Source organism: Oryx dammah, unplaced genomic scaffold (genome assembly GCF_014754425.2).
Source record: "Oryx dammah isolate SB20612 unplaced genomic scaffold, SCBI_Odam_1.1 HiC_scaffold_8, whole genome shotgun sequence".
In the NCBI taxonomy this organism is placed as follows: Eukaryota; Metazoa; Chordata; class Mammalia; order Artiodactyla; family Bovidae; genus Oryx; species Oryx dammah.
The window spans coordinates 39,313,645-39,336,669 of record NW_024070192.1 but is presented as its reverse complement, the minus strand read 5'-3'; the positions used below and the strand labels follow the sequence as shown (position 1 = coordinate 39,336,669).

The following is a 23,025-nucleotide window of genomic DNA, read 5'->3' as shown; positions in this document are numbered from 1 at the left end:
ACTTTTTATGGCCCCACAGACACTATGCTTGCTACTCTTCATACCTCTGGCTGAAAGAAGGCCCTCCCTCACCTGTCTCTCACATGTTATTTCTTTTGGGAAGTCTTTCTCCCTTTCTCAGACTGGGCTACAGTCAAGAACGCGAGGACTTTCACTGATCCCCAAATAACATGAGAGCTCTAAAAACATATGGTACTACAGTTCTCTTGACTATGCATGTCTCTCCAACCAGGCAGTGAGCTTGAGGAAGGCAGAGACTCTCTCACAGGCAGTGTGTGTGTATGCCTTGAACACATGGAATGAATGAGTTAAACAATTCCTGTCATCTGACTCTAGAGGATATAAACCAACCTAAGAAGACAAACACTTTTTCCTTGCACTATACCCCCCAAAAATGTATCATGAGGGATTTGAGATAAGGAGTATCATTAAAAAAAAAAGTATCCTTAATAAAACTATTAAAAAAACTCTACTAAAAGACTGAAAGCCTTCTTTATTACATATTTAAAGGGACAGGAAAGCCAGAAGGAGAGAAAATGCTACAGCTAAGAGTTACTCTAAGACAAGTCAGGAGGAGGTGATTTTTTTTTTTTTAAACCCACTGGGGCATTTTATTTCTATATATGTACATTGACAAAGAATCCCAGGTTATCCCCCCATGTGTTTTTATGTCTTGCTTCTTTGTGGTCCATGATGCCAGCTGAGTTGTCAGTACAATGAATCCAAACTGAGGGGCAAGAGCAGAATATACTGCCACTTTTCTAGATCTTTGAATTGCACAGCAAATCTGGGGCTGATTACATCACGACAGTTGTTTAATCTGCCTGTGAAGTTCACAGTTTTGCCTGCTTTGTGATCACTAGTGATTTCAAATTCACCAGTATCACGCTGCCTCATCACCACAGCTAGAAACTGGACAATGACTTTGAAACACAACCTGATAAGAACCTAGACTTCCCTTTCTTTTTGGTATAACTGATGCTCTTGAGAGCAACAGCCAGGACATTCATGTGCACCACTTCTAGAATGGGAAAACAGCAGAAAGAGAAAGGTGATTTTTTAAACCTTGATAAAACGCAAGCACACACAGTTAAGTAATCTTCAGATTACTCTTTCGCAATTCCAGCTGCCTTCCAAAGGGGTGGAGTGGGGGGCTTTGGAAGCAACTAAAGAAGAAATAAACAAAGATACCTTGTTATACTTGCTTTTTAACATGCATGCTACATTAAAGGTCAAAAGATTAAATGGATGACCTGGATAACAAGCCAGGTTGGGGAAGATGCAAAAATGGTGATTTTTGTCCAAATTTTAAAATTCCACTTCTACTCTCAACTTAGAAGCATCGCAACTACACAGATGTAGGCTACAGAATTCCTATAGGGAATTCTCAGGAAACCACTGTGAATTGATCTGACACTCTAAGCTGCTGTACCATGAAGCATGGAGACTGTACTTTGAGCACAGCTGGGAAAGAAGAAGAACAGAGCAGGGAAGGACGGAAGGGATGAGCTGGACAGAGGCCACGACTACTGTGCGTACCTTTGTGAAGGTGGTGGAGCCAGAGGCCATCAGGATTTGACGCACGCGGTTGTGGAAGCGCTGCATTGACTCATCATCCACACGCAGGAAACACTGAGCTGTCCGCTCTTTAGTCACCTACATCACAAGCTCAAGGTTAACCACCTCTAGAAATGGCAGGGTAACAAGAAACAACTCTGACCACCACTAAGCCCTAGGCTCCCAGGAAGGCCCAGCTGACAATGGAAAGTGAGCCGCGCCTTTCACCCCACACCTGTGAGGATGCAGCTGGGCCTACTCCCCCCGGCCCCACCCGAGACTATACCTCGTTCTGCAGGTTCCAGACCCCGTCCTTGTGGGTGAACTCCTCATAGCTGGTGCGGCACTTAGGCAGGATGCGGCACTCAAAGCCACACATGTTGAACAGCAGGTTGGGGTTGTCCTTACTGTACACGGACACAAAGCTGTTCTCCCACTGAACTGTAGTCACTGAGCGTGGCAGACGGTTCTTGATGTCCCAGAACACTGCCCGACCCCTGCCCACAGAGAACACAGGGTCACACAGGTCTCTTGGAAGGAGCTTCCCTTCAAAGGCCAGCTAGACTGATGATGTCCTGACAGAGCACACCCTCCCACCCAGGACACCGCCTGATCAATGCCCTTTGATCATCCTCTGGGTCCCTCAGGCTTAGACTCACAGGTTGACATCATGCTTCATGAGGCGCATGCGGGCGTCTCGGGGCCAGCACTTCTTGTTATTGTAGCCAACGATGTTTTCGTTGTTGGGGTCAGGGTGCTCTGTCAGGTAACGCTGGATAAGGTCCCGAGCCTCATCTGCTGTGAACCTGCAGAGACAAGGTGAGTGGCTGAGGCCCAAGGACACTGGGATCTCATGAGGCCTATGGCTCCACAGGTGGAGGCCACTCCCAATCCCCACCCTACTCACAGGACTTCATCCCATTTCAGAGCGCCAACCCAGCAGCAAGTCAACTAAAGTACAATAGCTGCTTCAGAAGCTGGGCAAGGACCTCAACACAGTAAGACTCCAGGCAAGCCCTCACCTGAAGAAAATATGGATGCGATCAATGTATCTGCAGAAGAGACGGATGGGGTGGGCAGCCTCGGTGGCTATGTCTTGGAAACTGAGGAAATCATTTGGCATCTGAGGTGGCCCGGCCATCTCACTGGCTCGGTGCAATCCCAATACAAGCAAGTCCATCACCAGGCCATAGTACTGTACGATGAAAGAGGCAAACTGCAGGCCTCTGATGATCCCATATGAATTTGTGTGGTTCATGTCCTAGAAAGAAAGACAATTCTTAACCACAGCCAAATCCCGGGGTTTTCAGGGCCCATCCTCTTCTGCCTTCCCCCCACCACGGAAATCCCAACTCAGTGGGCCCGACCACCCCCGCTTCCCCCAATTCCTTGCCACCCTGCCCCAAGACACACCTTGTAATTGATAACGACGTTGTTCTTGGCTGTCATGTAGTCAGCTATGTTGTGGTCAACGATGAGACGCAGCAGCCTATTGAGCAAGGTCAAGTCAATCTTCTCATACATCTTCTCAAATCGTGACTCCAGCATGACATTGCACTCACCCTCGCTTGTCTCCCACACATCCTGCAGGTTATTGATGCCTGAGAGGGGGGAGAAACACAAAGCTCTGGCAGGTTAGAAGTTCCCTTTCAGGGCTAGTGCCTACAGAGCCGTCACACTCCTATCCAGATCATACGACCACTCCATTCATTCACTTGGATTGCTAGCAGAGTCAAACTGCTCAGTGTAACATCAACACCATTTCTTTGGTACCAGGGATCAAGAGAGTAAACTAATTATGCTATCTGGATGAGAATTTCAGTGTAGAAATTAAGGTATCTGCCTTCCTTAGAGGCAACCCCAGAAAAGTTTTACCTTGGCACCACTTGTAAACAAGCAGAGGAGGTGGTTCTGTGTCTGCAGGCTTGATCCAGGGTGGGAACAGGCGGCGCTTGTCAGCTTCGTACCATAGGTACTGGTCCAGGTAGGCATCAGTGATCTTCTCCAGCGGCTCCACGTCATACACTGGCACCAGGTGGCTATAGAGGTCCATGAACTCAATGCCCACCTGTGGGACAAAGAAGCTGGCTCACACCAACCCACCAAACACCCTGGGTGCCATGAATGAATCACACAGCCAAAAGAAAACGTGTGGGGCATCTCACTCACTTCTTTAAAGGCTCTCTGTGTGAGGAGGTGACGCTTGATGCGGGACAGCGCCTCATGGGGGTTGTCATAGGCCTGCTCGATCAGACCTAGCTCCTCCCTCTGAGACTGGTTTAACCGAGACTTCACACTGACAAGGCAAAAGAAAAGGTGAATAAGGGCACTTCCCTGCTGGTCCAGTGATTAGGAATCCACCTGCCAAAGCAGGGGACATGGGTTCAATCCCTGGCCTGGCCAGGAATATTTCACATGCCATGGAGGTAACTAAACCCATGCACTGTTAGCTCCAGAGCCCATGCTCCACAAAAGAAACCACTGCAATGAGAAACCCACACACTGCAAGTAGAGTAGCCCCTGTTTGCTGCAACAAGAGAAGGCCCAAGGGCAACAATGAAGACCCAGTGCAGGCAAAAAATAAATTTAAAGTGTGAATGGGAAAACCAAGAGGAAGCCATCCCCAGAAAGGCCTTCTCTGGACTCTAAAGATGATGCCACTCTGTGTCCATCACCTCCCTACAGGGACCTGTCGACTCTACTCCTCACCTGTAAGCTTCCTTGAGCCGCTCCAAAGCCAAGATCAGCAACTTGGTGTCATGCTTGTAGGAGAGCGGGGGGAAGGGGATGGGCGAGAATCTACGGCTTTCCAGCCAATGCACAGTAGTGGTATACACTGCCACTGCTTCCTCTGCTGTGATGTAAGGACCGTCCTGCAAGGTGGATATGAGAGTCAGCTTCCCACTGCAGCCTCATGCCACCAGGGCCAGGCATGGTCCCAACTCTGCAGTCTGCCCTCCTGCTCGCCCCCGTGCCCCTAGCCCAGCCTACTCCATCCAACCTTTAGGTAGTTGTGCTGCCGCTCCTGTTCTGCCTTCAGGTAGAGCCGAGTCAGGCGGCCCAGGTTCTTTTTGCACACAGTCTTGTCTACAGTGGCCCCGCGGCGGATGCGTTCTCGGTTGTAGTGGGCGGTGTTGGTCCACCAGTCAGCCTTGGCCTTCACATACCGAAGAATCATATTCTCTATCGGTGTTGGCAGCCCAGGGACCTGAAAGTGCAAAAGGCAGGTGAAAAAGTGACAGGGGGCTAAAGTAGTCCAGGAGTGGTAATATCCAGGCCCCTCTATGAGCTGGGGAGACCTCCCCACCTTCCACGGAATGTTGGCCTTCCAGCAGCGCCAGGCCTCACTGAGGTGCTGCAGGATCGTCCGGGCCTTATTCTGCTTGATCCCCTCAGGCATCATGTCCAGGATGTCATGCATCACAGCGGCCCGAAGCTCAAGGTCAAAATGCGACTCCACTCGCTGCTTTGTTACCGTCTTGGCCACCCCCTTTGAGTGTCGGCCTAGAAGTGAAAGTGATTAAAAGCAAGATTGTTGTTCCTACTAAAGTCTCTACTTTCATGTCCGTTGATAACCACGGTTACAGTGAAGTCAGTTAAGTACGAATAAAGCCCAGCACATGCAAGACATAATACGTCTGAAAAGATTCCCAACGATGCTTCTGAGGCATTTCCATCCTGTAGATGCTCACTGGTCTTAAGGCCCCACAATGAAGCCCAAGAAAAGAGAATACTAGGTCAGATTCATTAGATACTGGGCCTTAGAGGTGATCCAACAGGAAGGGATGCTCAGTCTCAAACAAGGACAAGGGAAGGATCAGGCGCACACTTGACTTATTCTTGAATGGGAGAAGTCAGACATGGGAGAAAACCACTTACCTTCAAACTGCCGGGCCAGGAGGTTGCCCAGCCATCGCTCCAGCAAAGGGGTGATGCCACGCATGAAGAACAGCCAGACCCGCCAGCCAGCAGCCCAGAAACCACAGCCAGGGCCCTTCCCTACAGGACCCTAGGATCCCAAGCAAAAGTCAAAAACACAAGTTAGTAATTCATTCAGATAACAACAGAACACTGGGCAGAGGTGGAGCAGAGAGGAGAGGTATGGCGATAAAGGCAGAAGAAAGAGAACACTCTTCTAAGACCTCAATATTTAAAATGGAGTTAACGAGGAAACCAGCAACTGAGATTTTAAACTAAAGGTGGGCTCTGGGGAGGAGTGATGAGACCTACAGGACAGCAGTAATAACACTCAGAGCCTCTCTCCAAATAGGCCCTTGGAAAGAGCCCTGACCGATGGAAAGATTAAGATGGGTCTGAGAACATGAATACACAAGGGCAGGGTCCTACCGTGTTAAAGCGATAATAGATAAGGTGCTTCAGGTCCTTGCACATACGAATCTGCCGCATCAGCTTGTATTTGTAGCGGTACATGCCCGTCAGCTGCCCCACGTGGGCGAAGATATACTGCAACCCATCTGCTAACTGCAACACAGTGGCCCCAGCAGGCTTTAAGCTAGAGCCAGCTCCATGATCAGCCCAGGCTTCACCCAGCTTCCGTAAATGGGGCAGGGACTGGGGATTCCTAGCCTCACCTGGAAGGCATCCACATTGCCCAACCGATACTGTACATGACTGTCCACCACCAGCTTAGTTAGACGCAGAACTTCTCGACACAGATGGAAAGCATTTCCAAAACGAGATTTCTTTCTTTCCTGGAAAAAATGCCAAGGACAGAAACAACATTAGTCAGCAATGCTCAGGACTGGATGCACACCTTCCCAAGAGGCCAGGGCAAAACCAGTCCGTCCCTCAGCCCAGGATCCCCTTAAGGTCCAATGCAAGTACCTTGGTGGTGAGCGTCTTAACAGGTTTAAGGTTGAAGTTGTAATCCAGGTGCAGATAGTTGAGGTTCTTACGGTGAATGAGAAGATTGAGCATGTTGTAGCCCTGGCGGCAAACCTGTAGCCCTACCTCCACCCAATCCAGCTTGGTAGACTGGAAGAATTTGGTGGCTTTGAAGGATCGGAATAGATACCTGGGATGGGAATAAGGAGTGAGAGTGAGCCACCTGATCATCTCTGGAACAGAAGAAGGCTGAGCAGGGGCCCCAGGGCACCTCACCTCTTCTTTTGGGCTTTCGGGGGCCGGTGCTTCAGGGCATTCAGCACGTAGTACTTAAGCAGCTTCTGGTAGGAGACCCTCACTTTCACAGGCTGCCCAGCAGGACAATGCTCCCGATACCTGAAAAAACACACCCATTAGAGCTTGGCCCACCTCTCCCTCCAGCTGCCCTGTTAAAGGCTGTATGCCCACCCAGCTGGAGTCTTTAATCCTATACATCCGCTACTCTCCCCAGGTAGAAGCCTTACCAGTTCTTGACAAGGGGGATGTCTAGGGCCCGGCGAGTGCGACCAGAGCGTAGGTTGAAGGGCCGGGGGGCCCAGAGCAGGGCGATGCCATTGGCTGTATTGTCTGTGTAGAGGGGTGTGTCCTTCAGAAAGGGCTCCACAAACTCTGGGAGCTCGAACTCCTCATCGTCATCTGGCAATGGTTCCTGGCTCTGAAAGAAGAACCCCCAAGGGTTTAGCTCCGGCTGAACTGGGCAGAGACCTGGGATGAGAGAGAAACTCTCTGGGGCCAAACACAGTGGCTACATCTGCTATGGAAACTGGGCCGCCTGACAAGAGAAGCCCTGAAGAACCAGGGCAAAGGAGGCCAAGGGAGCAGAGAACACGGCAGGGCCAACTGGGCAAGTAAGCAGCACTCCTCTCACCGCAACTGGCTCCACCAAAGGCCTCCCAGAGGAGCCCCCAATACCAGGGAGAGATAAACATGCAATCACTTCCTGTCCAAGCTCCAAAAACTGGGCCTGGGGAAGGAGATCTGTTTATGTTAAGAACATGATAGAACATGAATTAACATCAAAAACACTGTGCCAAATGTAAGAAGCCAGCCACAAAAGACTACATACTGTACAACTGTATTTATACGACATGTCCAAAATAGGCAAATCTATAGAGACAGAAAGCAGATTAGCAATTGCCTAGACATGGAAAATTCAAGAGAAATAGACAGTGACTACCATGGGTGCAGGGTTTCTTTCTCAGGAAACGACAATGTCCTAATAAATGGAATGATGGTTACACAGCTCTGTGAATAAACTAAAACCACCAAATCATACACTTTAAATGTGTGAATTGTGTGGTAGTGAATTATAACTCAAAAAAAGGATTTAAAGACACCCTGGAGAGACTTTCCTGGTGGTCCAGTGGATAGACTTTGCAATTCCAATGCAAGGGACACAGGTGTGATCCCTGATCAGAGAACTAGATCCTGCATGCCACAACTAAGGCCTGGTGCAGCCAAATAAATAATAAATATTTGGAAAAATAAAAAATTTTTCTGGAAACAGACCAGAATAAGATTAGAGTCCCAGAGGAGAAACAATAAAGCCCAGATGGGTAATCACAGAAACCAAGATAATATCAATAACTTGGTTTGAGCCAAGAGCCAAACTCTCACATTACAGTTCCCCTCTTACAGCTTGAGGGGAACACTTAAGGATGGAAATCATGTCTCCCTCTAGCTGAACTTTTATCTAGTCATGCTTATGCCCAGTCAGGAAATTTCTCTTGAAGAGCTGAGAATGTCCCTTCCTCTCACCTTGACAGAGTGTCTATGGGAAATTGGGTTGATCAAAGGATCAAAGTAGAAAGCTGGCAAATCAGGATCCTCAGTTTTGATGAACACAACATTAGGCGTGTGGTACCTGAAATGAAACAAGAGTCAGCCAAGGTGCTCCCTGCTGGCCCAACCGAAATGCCAGCCACACCTTTCACCCAGCTGGGCTCCAGCTCTCTCACCAGGTGAGGTGGACATGGTGCGGCAGGTTGTTATACAGGTAAGGAAATGCAATCTTGTACTCGGTGCGGATAGGCTGCCGGATGATGATCTTGTTAATGTCATTGAATTCATTCCAGTCTTCATCCCTAGGGCACAGAATCAAGGGTGAGCAGCTGAGTTGGGCAGTCTGGAAACTACAATGGGATCTAAAGGATCAAGATTAGATTTTACAATGGCTGCTTCAAGTTGATGTTGGGCAGAAACCAATACAATTCTGTAAAGCAATTCTCCTTCAATTAAAAAATACATTTAAAATTTATTTTTTTAATTTAAAAACACTCTACTCTCTCCAACTTACTGTAGGTTGATGTCTCGGACAAGAGGCTCAAATTTGGGGCCTCCAGGAATGGCCATATTAAGTGCCTTGGATGTAAAAAAGGCCTTCAGATCAAAGAGATAGAAGTAATTGTCATCAACCAAGTCTGTCAAGAGCTGATTGGCAAGGCGGTAGAGAGTGGACATCATAGGCAATGTGAACTGCCAGCGCTGGTAAGTGGAACCATTTACATACCTAGGGAAAAAAGAGAGGCCCATATAAGTTCAAGCAGGTGTACCAGCTAGCCAGGTCGTGCTACCTACTGGTCTCCCAGGACCCGTCTGGAGTTCCAAACCCTCACAGGAGTGGTAACTCCAACTATCACTCACTTCCGGCTATCCCTTAATGGCTGGTGGTCATAGAACCAGTCCAATACAGGGGCATCCTCCTCAGGGTCCAGCTCTAGCTGAATGGCTTCCAGTGGCTCAACATCTAGGATGTTGTCAGCATAGTCCAAAGGTGGCTCCTCATCATCAAAAGGGGGGAAACGCATCCTCTTGAAATGCCTCCTGTCTCTTTTTTCCCGACGCATCATAATCCACATTGACCTGGAAGTCGACAATGTCATGCAACAGTTTCTGCACAGTGTCCCCTCAACCGCCATCACCACACCCCACATTCCAGCCCTTCTCACCCCCACTGGGAGATGTAGACAGGTTCAATGACCCAAGGGATCTCATTGACAAAGGAAATGGCTCCGGTGATGTGGTACAGCACAGGCACATCCCGAATCTGCTCCCAAGGCATAGGCATGTTCTCCAGGAGCTTGAGGACTGCATGCGGCATGTACTTGAGGGCACTGTAACAACAGGAAGAGAGATGATTAGAAACAAGGTGTTCTGCTACCTGAGCCATGCAGAGAAGTAACAAGGTATCACAGTATCCGGCCTTACAGTCTAAACTCCTATATTACACAGGCCCTCTGTGACCAGGAACTCTGCCTCCCCACCTCCAACAGTGCCAGTTTTTTTCCTTAAACATCACTGTCCCACAATACTGGGTTCCAGTCCCTCTAAATCACCAGCTATCTCCCTAAAAACAGCTTTTAGGCTATCTCACATTCTATCTCTCTATGAAGTGACGTTGCTCAGTCGTGTCCGACTCTTTGCAACCCCATGGAATGTAGCCTACTATGATCCTCCGTCCACGGGATTTTCCAGGCAAGAGTACTGGAGTGGGTTACCATTTCCTTCTCCAGAGGATCTTCCTGACCCAGGGATTGAACCCAGGTCTCCCGCACCGTAGGCAGATGCTTTACCGTCTGAGCCTAAATAATAAAACATTCACTACAATTTAATCATTTGTCTGTTATGTCAGTAGGCCATAAGCTCCAGAAAGACTGTTACTTCCTGACTGTTGCTATATACTTTTGAAATAAACACAACTTTCATTTCTGTCTTGAACTAGTTCATGAAATGACTAACACTTTTGTGTAAAAATGAAAAAGGATCTGCTAAGGTATTTATACCTGTACTCACCCACCTTGGGAAAACAAAAGGACACAAAGACCTCAGGAAGTAACTACCCTCAAACCTGAAGATTCTTGTCACTTAGGAATTATAGGCAAAAAGAATGTATGCTTTAATTCACTCAAAGATAAAGACGTCTTATTATAGTATCAACAGGACAAATTAAAAACTCCAGTCCCAGATCAGGGAAAAGAAACAGAAAAACAAAGAACATAACTGAGAACAGCTTACATTGTTGGTAGTAACATAAATTGTTACAGTCACTAAGAACAACAATATGGAGGTTCCTTAAAAAAACTAAAAAACAGAGCTACCATATGGGCCAGCAATCCTACTCCTGGGCATATATATAGAGAAAACCATAATCTGAAAACAAACACGAACCCCAATGTTCACTGCAGTACTACTTCCAACAGCCAGAACATGAACACAACCTGAATGCAGATCAACAAATGAATGCATACAGAAGATGCAGCACAGGCACATTCAGTTCAGCTCAGTTCAGTCGCTCAGTCGTGTCTGATTCCTTGCGACCCCATGAAGCACAGCACGCCAGGCCTCCCTGTCCATCACCAACTCCCGGAGCTCACTCAGACTCATGTCCATTGAGTCGGTGATGCCATCCAGCCATCTCATCCTCGGTCGTTCCCTTCTTCTCCTGCCCCCAATCCCTCCCAGCATCAGAGTCTTTTCCAATGAGTCAGCTCTTCACATGAGGTGGCCAAAGGACTGGAGTTTCAGCTTTAGCATCATTCCTTCCAAAGAACACCCAGGACTGATCTCCTTCAGAATGGACTGGTTGGATCTCCTTGCAGTCTAAGGGACTCTCAAGAGTCTTCTCCAACACCACAGTTCAAAAGCATCAATTCTTCAGCAGTCAGCTTTCTTTATGGTCCAACTCTCACATCCATACATGACTACTGGAAAAACCATAGCCTTGACTAGACGGAACTTTGTTGGCAAAGTAATGTCTGTTTTTGAATATGCTATCTTGGTTGGTCATAACTTTCCTTCCAAGGAGTAAGCGTCTTTTAATTTCATGGCTGCAGTCACCATCTGCAGTGATTTTGGAGCCAAAAAAATAAAGTCTGACACTGTTTCCACTGTTTCCCCATCTATTTGCCATGAAGTGATGGGACCAGAGGCCATGATCTTCGTTTTCTGAATGTTGAACTTTAAGTCAACTTTTTCACTCTCCTCTTTCACTTTCATCAAGAGGCTTTTTAGTTCCTCTTCACTTTCTGCCATAAGGGTAGTGTCATCTGCATATCTGAGGTTATTGATATTTCTCCCAGCAATCTTGATTCCAGCTTGGGCTTCATCCAGCCCAGCGTTTCTCATGATGTACTCTGCATATAAGTTAAATAAGCAGGGTGACAATATACAGCCTTGACGTACTCCTTTTCCTGTTTGGAACCAGTCTGTTGTTCCATCTCCAGTTCGAACTGTTGCTTCCTGACCTGAATATAAGTTTCTCAAGAGGCAGGTGAGGTGGTCTGGTATTCCCATCTCTTTCAGAATTTTCCAGTTTATTGTGATCCACACAGTCAAAGGCTTTGGCATAGTCAATAAAGCAGAAATAGATGTTTTTCTGGAACTCTCTGGCTTTTTCCATGATCCAGCGGATGTTGGCAATTTGATCTCTGGTTCCTCTGCCTTTTCTAAAACCAGCTTGAACATCAGGGAGTTCATGGTTCACGTGTTGCTGAAGCCTGGCTTGGAGAATTTTGAGCATTACTTTACTAGCGTGTGAGATGAGTGCAGTTGTGTGGTAGTTTGAGCATTCTTTGGCATTGCCTTTCTTTGGGATTGGAATGAAAACTGACCTTTTCCAGTCCTATGGCCACTGCTGAGTTTTCCAAATTTGCTGGCATATTGAGTGCAGCACTTTCACAGCATCATCTTTCAGTATGCTATGTGTGTATCATATTTCAGTATAATATGTACATCATAATGTACATATACATTAGTACAATGGAGTATCACTCAGCCATAAAAAAGTAAATAATGCCATTTGTAGCAATACAGATGGACCTAGAGATTATCACACTGAGTGAAGTCAGACAAAGGAGAAATATTGTATGACATCCCTATATGTGGAATTTAACAACAAATGGAATCAACATTGCCAGGAGAAATATCAATAACCTCAGATATGCAGATGACACCACCCTTACGGCAGAAAACAAAGAACTAATAAGCCTCTTGACGAAAGTGAAAGAGCAGAGTGAAAAAGTTGGCTTAAAACTCAACATTCAGAAAACTATGATCACAGCATCCGGTCCCATCACTTCATGGCAAACAGATGGGGAAACAATGGAAATAGTGAGAGACTTTATTTTCTTGGGCTCCAAAATCACTGCAGATGGTGACTGCAGCCATGAAATTAAAAGATGCTTGGTCCTTGGAAGAAAAGCTGTGACCAACCTAGACAGCATATTAAAAAGCAGAGACATTACTTTGCCAACAAAGGTCCGTCTAGTCAAAGCTATAGTTTTTCCAGTAGTCATGTATGGATGTGAGAGTTGGACCATAAAGAAAGCTGAGCGCCGAAGAATTGATGCTTTTGAACTGTGGTGTTGGAGAAGACTTTTGAGAGTCCCTTGGACTACAAGGAGATCCAACCAGTCAATCCTAAAGGAAATCAGTCCTGGGTGTTCATTGAAAGGACTGACGCTGAAGCTGAAACTCTAGTACTCTGGTCACCTCATGCGAAGAGTTGACTCATTAGAAAAGACCCTGATGCTAAGAAAAATTGAAGGCAGAAGGAGAAAGGGATGACAGGATAAGATGGTTGGATGGCATCACCGACTCGATGGACATGAGTTTGAGCAAGCTCTGAAAGTTGGTAATGGACAGGGAAGCCTGGTGTGCTGCAGTCCATGGGGTCACAAAGAATTGGTCACGACTGAGTGACTGAACTGAGCAACAAATGACACAAATGAACTTTATTTAAAATGGATAACCACCCAGATGAGCTGTCTGAGAACATTAAAAGTCCCAAAATGAAAGCAGCTCTCCAGGACTGAAACATAAGAGGCAGGGAGAAGGAAAAGGGACCAAATTCCAAATGAAATAATTCCAGGATAGTCTTACCCCAAGTACACCCTTTTATCATGCCGAAACTTCCTGTTGGTCATGTCTCCATGGTCTCGGATGATCTTCCTGACATGTTCTGGAGGCATGTCTTCCTTCTGCGCATCCACAAATCCAAACTTCCGCTTTTCGGCATAGCGCTTGGCCTGCAATTGTTGCCATTTTCGGGCTGCAAAGACACCTCAGTTTAAAGATCTGCACACCATTTGCTTCATCTCCCCCCACCTCTCACCCTAAACTGAGTTTCTGTCAGGATGCGAGACAGTGGGTGGGCATCCAGAAGGAACACTCCCTGCCAATTCTCTTGTCAACTTGCTCTGCTTTACTTTTTTAAATTTTTGCCAGCCATTTATCATTGCCTTGTATTTTTGGTACAACTAATGAAATCTTTTTTTTTTTTTTAAACTATGTCCCTTTGCAATTTAAGCCCTGTAAGGAAAGGGGTTTTGTCTACATCACTATTGTATCCCCATTGTTTGGATCAATGCCTACAAGTAACAGGTACTTAAAAAAAAAAAAAGGATGGTTTCAGATACTCGATTAGATGAAAAAATAAATGGGGGCTAATAAGTGCACTAACACCTAATGTTTTGACACCTGAAAAAACGGGAAGGGGGGGGTCAAACACGCTGCGCGCACGCGCACACTGGCACACCCGCCCCCAAGCGCCTCTACCGCCCGCTTCACCTTTCTCCTGCAGCTTCTCCTCCGACATGTAGTCTGGCAGCGGGGCTAGAGGGCCAGGCACCGGGTTACCCGGCCCTCGGTAAGGAAATACTCCGGCCATGCCCGGAGAATCTGGGGAGCAGCAGAAGAAAAAAAATTAACGAACAGGGCCCAGGCCCTCAAGAGGGGCCGCAGAAACACGTAGAAACCCCCCGCCTGCAGTTCCGCCTCGCTCAAAGTGCGCCGGCCCAGTCCGTCTGGCCGCTCAGCCCCAACCTAACCTCGCCTCCCGCAGCCTGGCCCTTACAGTCCGCCACGCACCCCTTCAGCCCCTCACACAGACGGCCGCTTTTCAGCAAGGCAATGGCGGCAAGCCTACGTCCACTCCGCGTTCCCAAAGCCAGGAAGTACGCAACCCAGGTTCAGCGGTTGACCCAATAGGCGCCAAAGTACTCAGGCGCTTTGGCGAACTCACCAATTAGAGTTGCAATTCGGGCAGGAAGGGGCGGGACCAAGGGCGGAAATATTGAGCGCGAGGGGGTGTGGTTGGAATGGATGCAAGCCCCTCCTTCCTCTTCTTTTAGAACAGTTTCTAGGGCCTCAGCTGCGACTGGCCTGAAAGTGAAACTGTTAGTTGTTCAGCCGTGTGGAATTCTTTTAAACTCCACGGATTGTAGCCCGCCAGGCATTTCTGTTCATGGGATTCTCCAGGCAAGAATACTGGAATGGGTTGCCATTCCCTTCTCCAGGGGCTCTTTCATGACCCAGGGATCGAACCCGGCCTCCTGTATTGAAGGCAGATTCTTTACCGTCAGAGCTACCGGGGAAGCAACTTTGCGACTCGCCTGGGACCACTGGAAACCCAAGCTTCCAGAATTTTAATAAATTTGGCGAAATTTGGGGCTTCCCAGGTGGCTCAGTGGTGGAAGAATCCGCCTGCCAATGCAGGACTGTCAGACACGGGTTTGATCCCTCGGTTGGGAAGATCCGCTGGAGGAGGGAATGGCAACGCACTCCCAGTATTCTTACCTGGAGAATCCCATGGTCAGAGAAGCCTGAAGGGCTACAGTTCACGGGATCGCAAGGAGTCAGACACGACTGAACACGCATGCACGTGGAAATTTGCACTTTACTCTGTGTCTAGTCTTATATTAGACTTGACGACGTGCAGTATTAACTCCGAGTCAGTCAGTCTTTTGTTCATGCGTTCAGTCGTTAATTCAGCCATCATTTATTGAAGGCTCACTAATGTATCAGGGGTTGGGGAAAGGGGCAGGTGGGGAGAGGGGAAAACCAACCACAAGGAGCTCAACAGGCAGCCCTGAGGTAGACAAGAACCCAAGCTCTTGTGATGCTCTGTGATAGGAATTCGGCGGCGGGGTATTGAACTCTTTGTTGTCAAGGAGGAGTTAGTCAATGAATCGTAAAAATAAAAGAGGTGGTGGGGAACTACATTGCAGAAAATTTTCTCCCCCTCCCTCTTCATTCCTATTTTCTGTCTCTGGCAACCCTATGGAGGGTATAATGAACACCCTATAACTGCTTAACTTTTTAGTTATGTCTTTCTGCTTGAATTGCCCTACATCTCCTTGCCTTCTTTGTTTTACGTTTCATCCCTCTTGCTCCATTTTTGGTAACAACCTTGAATCTGACTTAGATCAGTTTGTTCAAACACTCACAAAGTTTATTGTGGAGGATGTAGAGGACTTGTAATCCTTACAGCTTCTTCATCTAGATGGTAATTTAGGACTCACAGGAGAAAGTGACACCTATGCAAAGGAGAGTCCAGGCCGTTGCAGGCTGGTGTGGCGGTTTATGTAGTTCAAAGAAGAGAGGAGCAGTATTAGAGATGTGTTGGAGATGGGTGATATAAGGGATTTGAGGAGGTGAAGAAAGAAGAAGGAAAAAGGAATCCCAGGTGGTGGTAAATGCTAAGGTTAGAGTTTGGAAAGAAAAAAATATGGCATGTTCTGAAAGCAACCAACAAATCAACCTGGCTGCAATAGGAAGTCCAGTATCATCTTTATTATGCTCATCATTGTCAGTGTTGTGAAGTCCTTAGCACTTGTATAAGGTTCATTATTCTAAAACCTGCTAAAATTCTAATATTGTCTGTTTTAGTTAATGGTATTGTACCAATGTCAGCTTCCTAGTTTTGACTGTCCTACTACTGTTATGTCCTGTTGCTATGTAAGAAGTTCTCAAGTAGGTGAAGGGTACACAGGGACTCACTGTACTATTTTCTAAATGGCATTATTGAGAAATAATTTGCATTCCATAAAGTTCACCTGTTTAAAATATACAATCCAATGGCTTTTAATATATTTACAGAGTTGTGCAACTACCACTACCTAATTCTGAAACATTCTCGAAAGAAACCATGTACCTATTAGCAGTCACACCCCATTTCTTCCCACCTCCTTCTCCTCAACCCTTCAGTTCAGTCACTCAGTCATGTCCAACTCTTTGAGACCCCATGGACTGCAGCACACCAGGCTTCCCTGTCCATCACCAACTCGCAGAGCTTACTCAAATTCATGTCCATCGAGTCGGTGATGCCATCCAACCCTCTCATCCTTGTAGTCCCCTTCTCCTCCCACATTCAATGTCTCCCAGCATCAGTCTCTTTTCTAATGAGTCAGTTCTTCACATCAGGTGGCCAAAGTAGTAGAGTTTCAGCTTCAGCGTCAGTCCTTTCAATGAACACCCAGGACTGATTTCCTTTAGGATTGACTGGTTGGATCTCCTTGTAGTCCAAGGGACTCTCGAGTCTTCTCCAACACCACAGTTCAAAAGCATCAATTCTTTGGTGCTCAGCTTTTTTTATGTCCAACTCTCACATCCATACATGACTACTGGAAAAACCATAGCCTTGACTAGACGGACCTTTGTTGGTAAAGTAATGTCTCTGTTTTTTAATATGCTGTCTAGGTTGGTCATAGCTTTTCTTCCAAGGACCAAGCATCTTTTAATTTCATGGCTGCAGTCACCATCTGCAGTGATTTTGGAGCCCAAGAAAATAAAGTCTCTCACTATTTCCATTGTTTCCCCATCTGTTTGCCATGAAGTGATGGAACTGGATGCCGTGATCTTAGTTTGCTGAATGTTGAGTTTTAAGCCAACTTTTTCACTCTCCTCTTTTACTTTCATCAAGAAGCTCATTAGATCTTTGCTTTCTGTCATAAAGGTGGTGTCATTTGCATATCTGAGGTTATTAATATTTCTCCCAGCAATCTTGATTCCAGCTTCTGCTTCATCCAGCCCAGCGTTTCTCATGATGTACTCTGCATTTAAGTTAAACAAGCAGGGTGACAATATACCCAGTTGTGAATGTGACTGGTGATGGAAATAAAGTCTGATGATGTAAAGAGCAATATTGCATAGGAACCTGGAATGTTAGGTCCATGAATCAAGGCAAATTGAAAGTGATCAAACAGGAGATGGCAAGAGTGAACATCGACATTTTAGGAATCAGCGAACTAACATGGACTGGAATGGGTGAATTTAACTCAGATGATCCATTATATCTACTACTATGAGCAAGAATCCCTTAGAAGAAATGGAGGAGCTATAGGGTAAGGGAGTGAGAAAAGGCGAGGTTTGGAAAAAGAACGAGACTGGCACTTTCCAGGAACAGATACCTTTGATGAGGTGAGAAGGGGCAGCAGTCAGATTAGTGAGCTGCGGCACTAACCCAAGAAAAGAGTAAGTATATTAGGCATATATGTGGAACTCTACTGTCTTAAGGGGGCCTGTTCCTATCCAAGGTTGTTCGGAGTAGTTATCTCTTAAACGGCTAGGACAGGGAATTCTGGAGATCGGCCAGAGGCTGGAGCAGCTGGGAGCTAGGTGTAATCAACATTAATGTCCATTTTTTTTCCTTTGGGTGAGAGAGTTCTTTGTTTTGCATAGAATGGTGGGGAGGACCCAGAGGGGAGTTTTAACTCCAGGCTATTTTGAGTCTTGTAACTTTCCTTTAGTAGCCCTCATAGTAAACAAGAGTCTGAAATGCAGTACTTGGATGCAATCTCAAAAACAGCAGAATGATCTCTGTTCGTTTCCAAGGCAAACCATTCAATATCACAGTAATTCAAGTCTATGCCCCAACCAGTAATGCTGAAGAAGCTGAAGTTGAACAGTTCTATAAAAACCTACAAGACCTTCTAGAACTAACACCCAAAAAAGATGTCGTTTTAATTATAGGGCACTAGAATGCAAAAGTAGGAAGTCAAGAGATACCTGGAGTAACAGGCAAATTTGGCTTTGGAGTACAAAACGAAGCAGGTCAAAGGCTAATAGGGTTTTGCCAAGAGAACGCACTGGTCGTAGCAAACACTCTCTTCCAACAACACAAGAGAAGATTCTACACATGGACATCACCAGATGGTCAACACCGAAATCAGATTTATTATATTCTTTGCAGCCAAAGATAGAGAAGCTCTATACGGTCAGCAAAAACAAAACCAGGAGCTGACTATGGCTCAGATCATGAACTCCTTATTGCCAAATTCAGACTTAAATTGAAGAAAGTAGGGAAAACCACTAGACCATTCAGGTATGACCTAAATCAAATCCCTCCTCACCCCTAGGCAAATACTAATCTACTTTTTTTCTCTATAGATTTGCCTGGTCTGGATATTTCATATAAATGGAATCATAAGATAGTGACTTTTTAACTTTTGTGACTGGTTTCTTTTACTTAGCATATCTTTGAGGTTCATCCTTGTTGTATCACATATGTTTTCTTTGGAGAAATGTCCTTTCAGATCCTTTGCCTGTTTTAAAATGGAACTGTCTCTATGTATTCTAGATACAAGTTCCCTGTTATATATATGATATGAACAATTTTTCTCCTATTCTTTGGATTATCTTTTCACTTTCTGGGTGATATTCTTTGAAGCACAGACATTTTTAATTCATATGAAGCCTAACTTATCAAATCTTCTATTGCTTATGACTTTGGTGTCATATCTTAAAAATCATTGCCTAACCCAAGTCACAATGGTGCAATCCTGTGTTTTCTTTCAAGAGTTTTGTAGTTTCAACTCTTACCTATTTATGATTCACTTTGAATTCATTTTGCATAGGGTTCCAAATTCATTATTTTGCATATAGATATCCAATTGTTTCAGCACCCTTTGTTAAAAAGACTACTCTTTGTTCTTTGTCAAAATTCAACTGACCATTTGTTTGTTTCTGAACTCTCAATTCTGTCCCGTTGAGCTATATGTTTATCTTTATGCTCTCTCTGCTATTTTTGCAACTTCCATGTGAGTCTAAGTGAAGTGAGGTCACTCAGTCGTGTCCGACTCTTTGCAACCCCATGGACTGTAGCCTACCAGGCTCCTCCCTCCATGGGATTCTCCAGGCAAGAGTACTGAAGTGGGTTGGCAGTTCCTTCTCCAGGGGATCTTCCCGACCCAGGGATCGAACCCCGGTCTCCAGCATTCCAGGCAGACACTTTCACCTCTGAGCCACCAGGGAAGCCTAGGTGAGTCTAAAAAGTATTTCAAAACAGTTAATAAATCGGATAACTTAATCCTCAAAACAACCTTATGAAATAGATATTATTATCTCCATTTTACTGATGAGAAACCCAGACTCAGAAAGGTTGAGTAACCTGCCTTGGGGCACTTGATTAATTGCATAAACTATGTGTCAGGCTCTCTCTAACTTATATGCAACTGTTATATATATTATATATGTTAATTGTCACAATAATTCAGTGAGGTAGGTGCTATTATTTAGCCTCATGTTGTAGATAAACAAACTGAAGCTCAGAGAAACCGAGTTTCTTGCTTAAGGCCGCACAGACAGCAAATAATAGAGATGGTAAACAATGGCTCTGGAGCTTGTGGGGTGTTGTGTTTTTTTTTGGCTGTGTTGTCAATATCTTTAGTTGCAGTGTGCAAGCTCAGTAGTTGCTCTGCAGAATGTCGGATCTTGGATCAAACCCAAGTCCCCTACATCACAAGGTGGATTTTTAAACACTGGACCACCAGGGAAGTCCCTGGAACTTCTGTTCTTAACCATACTGCTATATCATCTTCTATGTTCTTCTCAGAAACATAAATGATACAGATGAGAAAATTGGGATCAAATCAAAGCGGGTCTTGAATTCCAAACAGAGTTTTGACTTAATTGCCAACGATTTCCAAACTTTTTCCTTTAAAGATGGAAAACACTTGTACCAACAAAATAATTTGCAAATGAAGAAACTAAAGACTAAAAGAATTAAGAATTTCTCTTAATGTCTTGTAACTGTTCAAACACAGTGTGTCTTGAGTTAGTCTGATGAAGTTCAGTTGAGTAGGAAAGTGACCAAACCAGAAACAGATCAGAACAGAAATATTAGCTGCCAGTGTTATTAATTGCAGCCAAACCAGTCTCCTCATTGTTTAAGAAGTTTAAAACTGGACTTGGAGGGGACTATGGGTCATTTAGGTCAGGGTCCCCAGCCTTTTTGGCACCACGGATCAGTTTCATGGAAAACCATCCTTTCTCAACCGGGGGTTGAGGAGAATGGTTTCAGGATAATTCAAGCACATGATATTTATTGTGTGTTATATATGTTAGTTGCTCAGTCATATCCGACTCTTTGTGACCCCCCACCCTGCACCGCCCTGCTTTGTGACCCTGTGGGCCATAGTCTGCCAGGCTTCTCTGTCCATGGGATTTTACAAACAAGAATACTGGAGTGGGTAGCCATTCCCTTCTCCAGGGGATCTTCCCAACCCAGGGATGGAACCCAGGTCTCCTGCATTGCAGGAAGATTCTTTACCAGCTGAGCCACCATTAAGCATCAGATCCTAGAGTTTGGGGACCCCTGATATAGATGAAGGAGTCTTCTGTCTTAAAATATGCAAGTGGCAGTCTAGGAACACAGAAGAGAGGCTGAACCATTAGTTCATGAGAAAGCCAGGAGAAAGAATCAGTACATAGAAAAAAGAAAAACAGAAAACTGATGAGGAGGGCTGGAGAAACACATAGTCTGGAATAAGAAAAGGCCTTAAAACCCAGGGAAGGCACAGCTGGAAAAATTGGAAGAGGCACACAGGAAGGAAGAGTTTCAAGAAAAAGAAGCCCTCTGTCATGTGAAATGATGTACGAGGTAGAAGAAGACTGAGCTCGAAAAGAGTTTTCTGACCTAGGAGAGCAGTGTCATAAAAATAAGGGGAGAGGAAGCTTCTCCGGTGCCAAGGACGATCATGAAACAATGGAGGAAATGGGAATCCACCATTCATTTGAAAATTTGGACATGAAAAAAGATAAGAATTTAAACCAAGCAAGATGGTTAAGAGAAACTGAGATGAGAAAGAAGGTAGATTAGAATCACAGAACCAACAAAGACATCAGAGATTATCGTGCCCAAATTCCTCTTCAATGCAGGATGTCTTTGCAAAGTATACTTAACACTGAAAAGATTTCATTCTACAAAGGCTTAATGCACACCTCCTGGTGCTGGCCTTGCCAGGGTGCCCAGATATAGAGGAGAGCAGACCAAACAGAGGCCATGTGTGGTGGGAGCTTGTATTCTAGATGGGAACACAGATGTTAAATAGCTAGCTATACATTTAAGATTTTCATAGTTTTTGTTGTGTTGTTCTACCAGTTTATTGCTACCAACCCATCTCCCTCCACCCTCCTCAGGCGTGCGTGCTCAGTCATGTGACCCCATGGACTGTAGCCCGCCAGACTCCTCTATCCATGGACTTTTCCAAGCAAGAATATTGGAGTGGGTTGCCATTTCCTTCTCCAGGGAAGAATTTTAGTTTTTACAAAGTTAAAAGAGTCTTATAGAACTTGTTCCAATGGTTTGTTCCAAAGCACAGCCAACAATGCTCCCTCTATTTCTCTCTCCCCCAAAGAAATCACTTTTACCAATTTTATCTGATTATGTTGGCCTGTTTTTCTGTTTCACCAAGCAATAAGCTTATATTGCTATTTCTCAACTTTCTACTTTGTGGCATTATCTGCTCACTTTCCACTGTAGAAGATGAAGATCCTGGGAATTCTCTGGCCATTCAGTGGTTAGGACTTTGTGCTTTCACACCGGTGAGGGGTGAAGGACAGGTTCAATTCCTGGTTGGAGAACTAAAATCCCACAAACCCACAAAGCAACCACACACACATAAAAAAATGGAGCTCCAACTCTCCCCTTAGCCTCTCATATGCATGCATGTGCTTCCTACTACCCCATACTCCCAATATGATTGTAACTTTGGTGAGATTAATAATCAAGGTTTACATAACTGTGCAGGCAGTAGTAATAGCTAGTCCTTATAGAGCATTTACTCTGTGTCGGGAACTTTTCTAAGCATGTTAACATTAATTCATTTAATTCTCATGATAATCCTATTATTGTCCTTCCATTATACAAATAAGGGAACTGGGGCACAGAGAGGTCAAGTAACTTGCCCAAGACCACATAACTAGTAAGTGGAAAATCTGGGATTTAAATCCAAATATTCTGGCTGTAGAAGCCAGGACCTATTGTATCCACCCTGGCTTTCTGTGAAGGACTCAGCAGTACTGGAGTGTGTGCCCAGCCCCTGAGATGCTCAATTATTTCCTAAGTTTTCAAGTACAGCCCTACCGCCTGGGCAGACATCACCCCTTTGCTAAGGATCCGGGCTATAGGGAGGGAACCTGCACCTTCCCTCCCTCTTTCCCAAAGTTGTCCTCTCTCCCTCCCCTCTGTCAAGTGCAATCACTTCCAGCTGTCTGCTATCATCACTACTTTATATGAAGTTAAAATGTAAAACAAACACAGTTCAGTGGTTAGGACTTCGCCTTCCAATGCAGTGGGTGTGGGTTCGATCTCTGGTCGGGGAGCTAAGATCCCATGTGACTTGTGGCCAAAAAAATCAAACAAACCAAAACATAAAACAGAAGCAATAGTGCCACAATTCAACAAAGACATTAAAAATGGTCCACATTAAAAAAATCTTGAAAAAAATAAAAACAATTATGCACACAAACTCTATTATGCCTCTCTGTTCACAGGCACCCACAGAT

At 45.4% G+C, this 23,025-nt stretch overlaps 1 protein-coding gene across 1 annotated transcript in view; it reads right to left on the bottom strand.

Moving 5' to 3' along the window:
* Positions 1 to 14,429, bottom strand: part of PRPF8 (pre-mRNA processing factor 8) — a 30,685-nt gene extending 16,256 nt beyond the window's left edge. The window contains exons 1-24 of the mRNA XM_040243794.1: positions 14,329 to 14,429; positions 14,029 to 14,139; positions 13,342 to 13,510; positions 9,411 to 9,575; positions 9,106 to 9,324; positions 8,759 to 8,971; positions 8,421 to 8,546; positions 8,221 to 8,326; positions 6,927 to 7,117; positions 6,679 to 6,798; positions 6,403 to 6,592; positions 6,150 to 6,269; positions 5,905 to 6,039; positions 5,437 to 5,566; positions 4,865 to 5,061; positions 4,559 to 4,765; positions 4,267 to 4,430; positions 3,727 to 3,853; positions 3,433 to 3,625; positions 2,971 to 3,158; positions 2,580 to 2,818; positions 2,217 to 2,363; positions 1,844 to 2,054; positions 1,540 to 1,656 (exon numbers count right to left, since the gene is read on the bottom strand). Of these exons, the coding sequence (XP_040099728.1) occupies positions 1,540 to 1,656; positions 1,844 to 2,054; positions 2,217 to 2,363; positions 2,580 to 2,818; positions 2,971 to 3,158; positions 3,433 to 3,625; positions 3,727 to 3,853; positions 4,267 to 4,430; positions 4,559 to 4,765; positions 4,865 to 5,061; positions 5,437 to 5,566; positions 5,905 to 6,039; positions 6,150 to 6,269; positions 6,403 to 6,592; positions 6,679 to 6,798; positions 6,927 to 7,117; positions 8,221 to 8,326; positions 8,421 to 8,546; positions 8,759 to 8,971; positions 9,106 to 9,324; positions 9,411 to 9,575; positions 13,342 to 13,510; positions 14,029 to 14,128 (3,774 nt within the window). The 5' untranslated portion in view covers positions 14,129 to 14,139; positions 14,329 to 14,429. The remainder of the gene's footprint in view (positions 1 to 1,539; positions 1,657 to 1,843; positions 2,055 to 2,216; positions 2,364 to 2,579; positions 2,819 to 2,970; positions 3,159 to 3,432; positions 3,626 to 3,726; positions 3,854 to 4,266; positions 4,431 to 4,558; positions 4,766 to 4,864; positions 5,062 to 5,436; positions 5,567 to 5,904; positions 6,040 to 6,149; positions 6,270 to 6,402; positions 6,593 to 6,678; positions 6,799 to 6,926; positions 7,118 to 8,220; positions 8,327 to 8,420; positions 8,547 to 8,758; positions 8,972 to 9,105; positions 9,325 to 9,410; positions 9,576 to 13,341; positions 13,511 to 14,028; positions 14,140 to 14,328) is intronic.
* Positions 14,430 to 23,025: the final 8,596 nt, after the last annotated feature.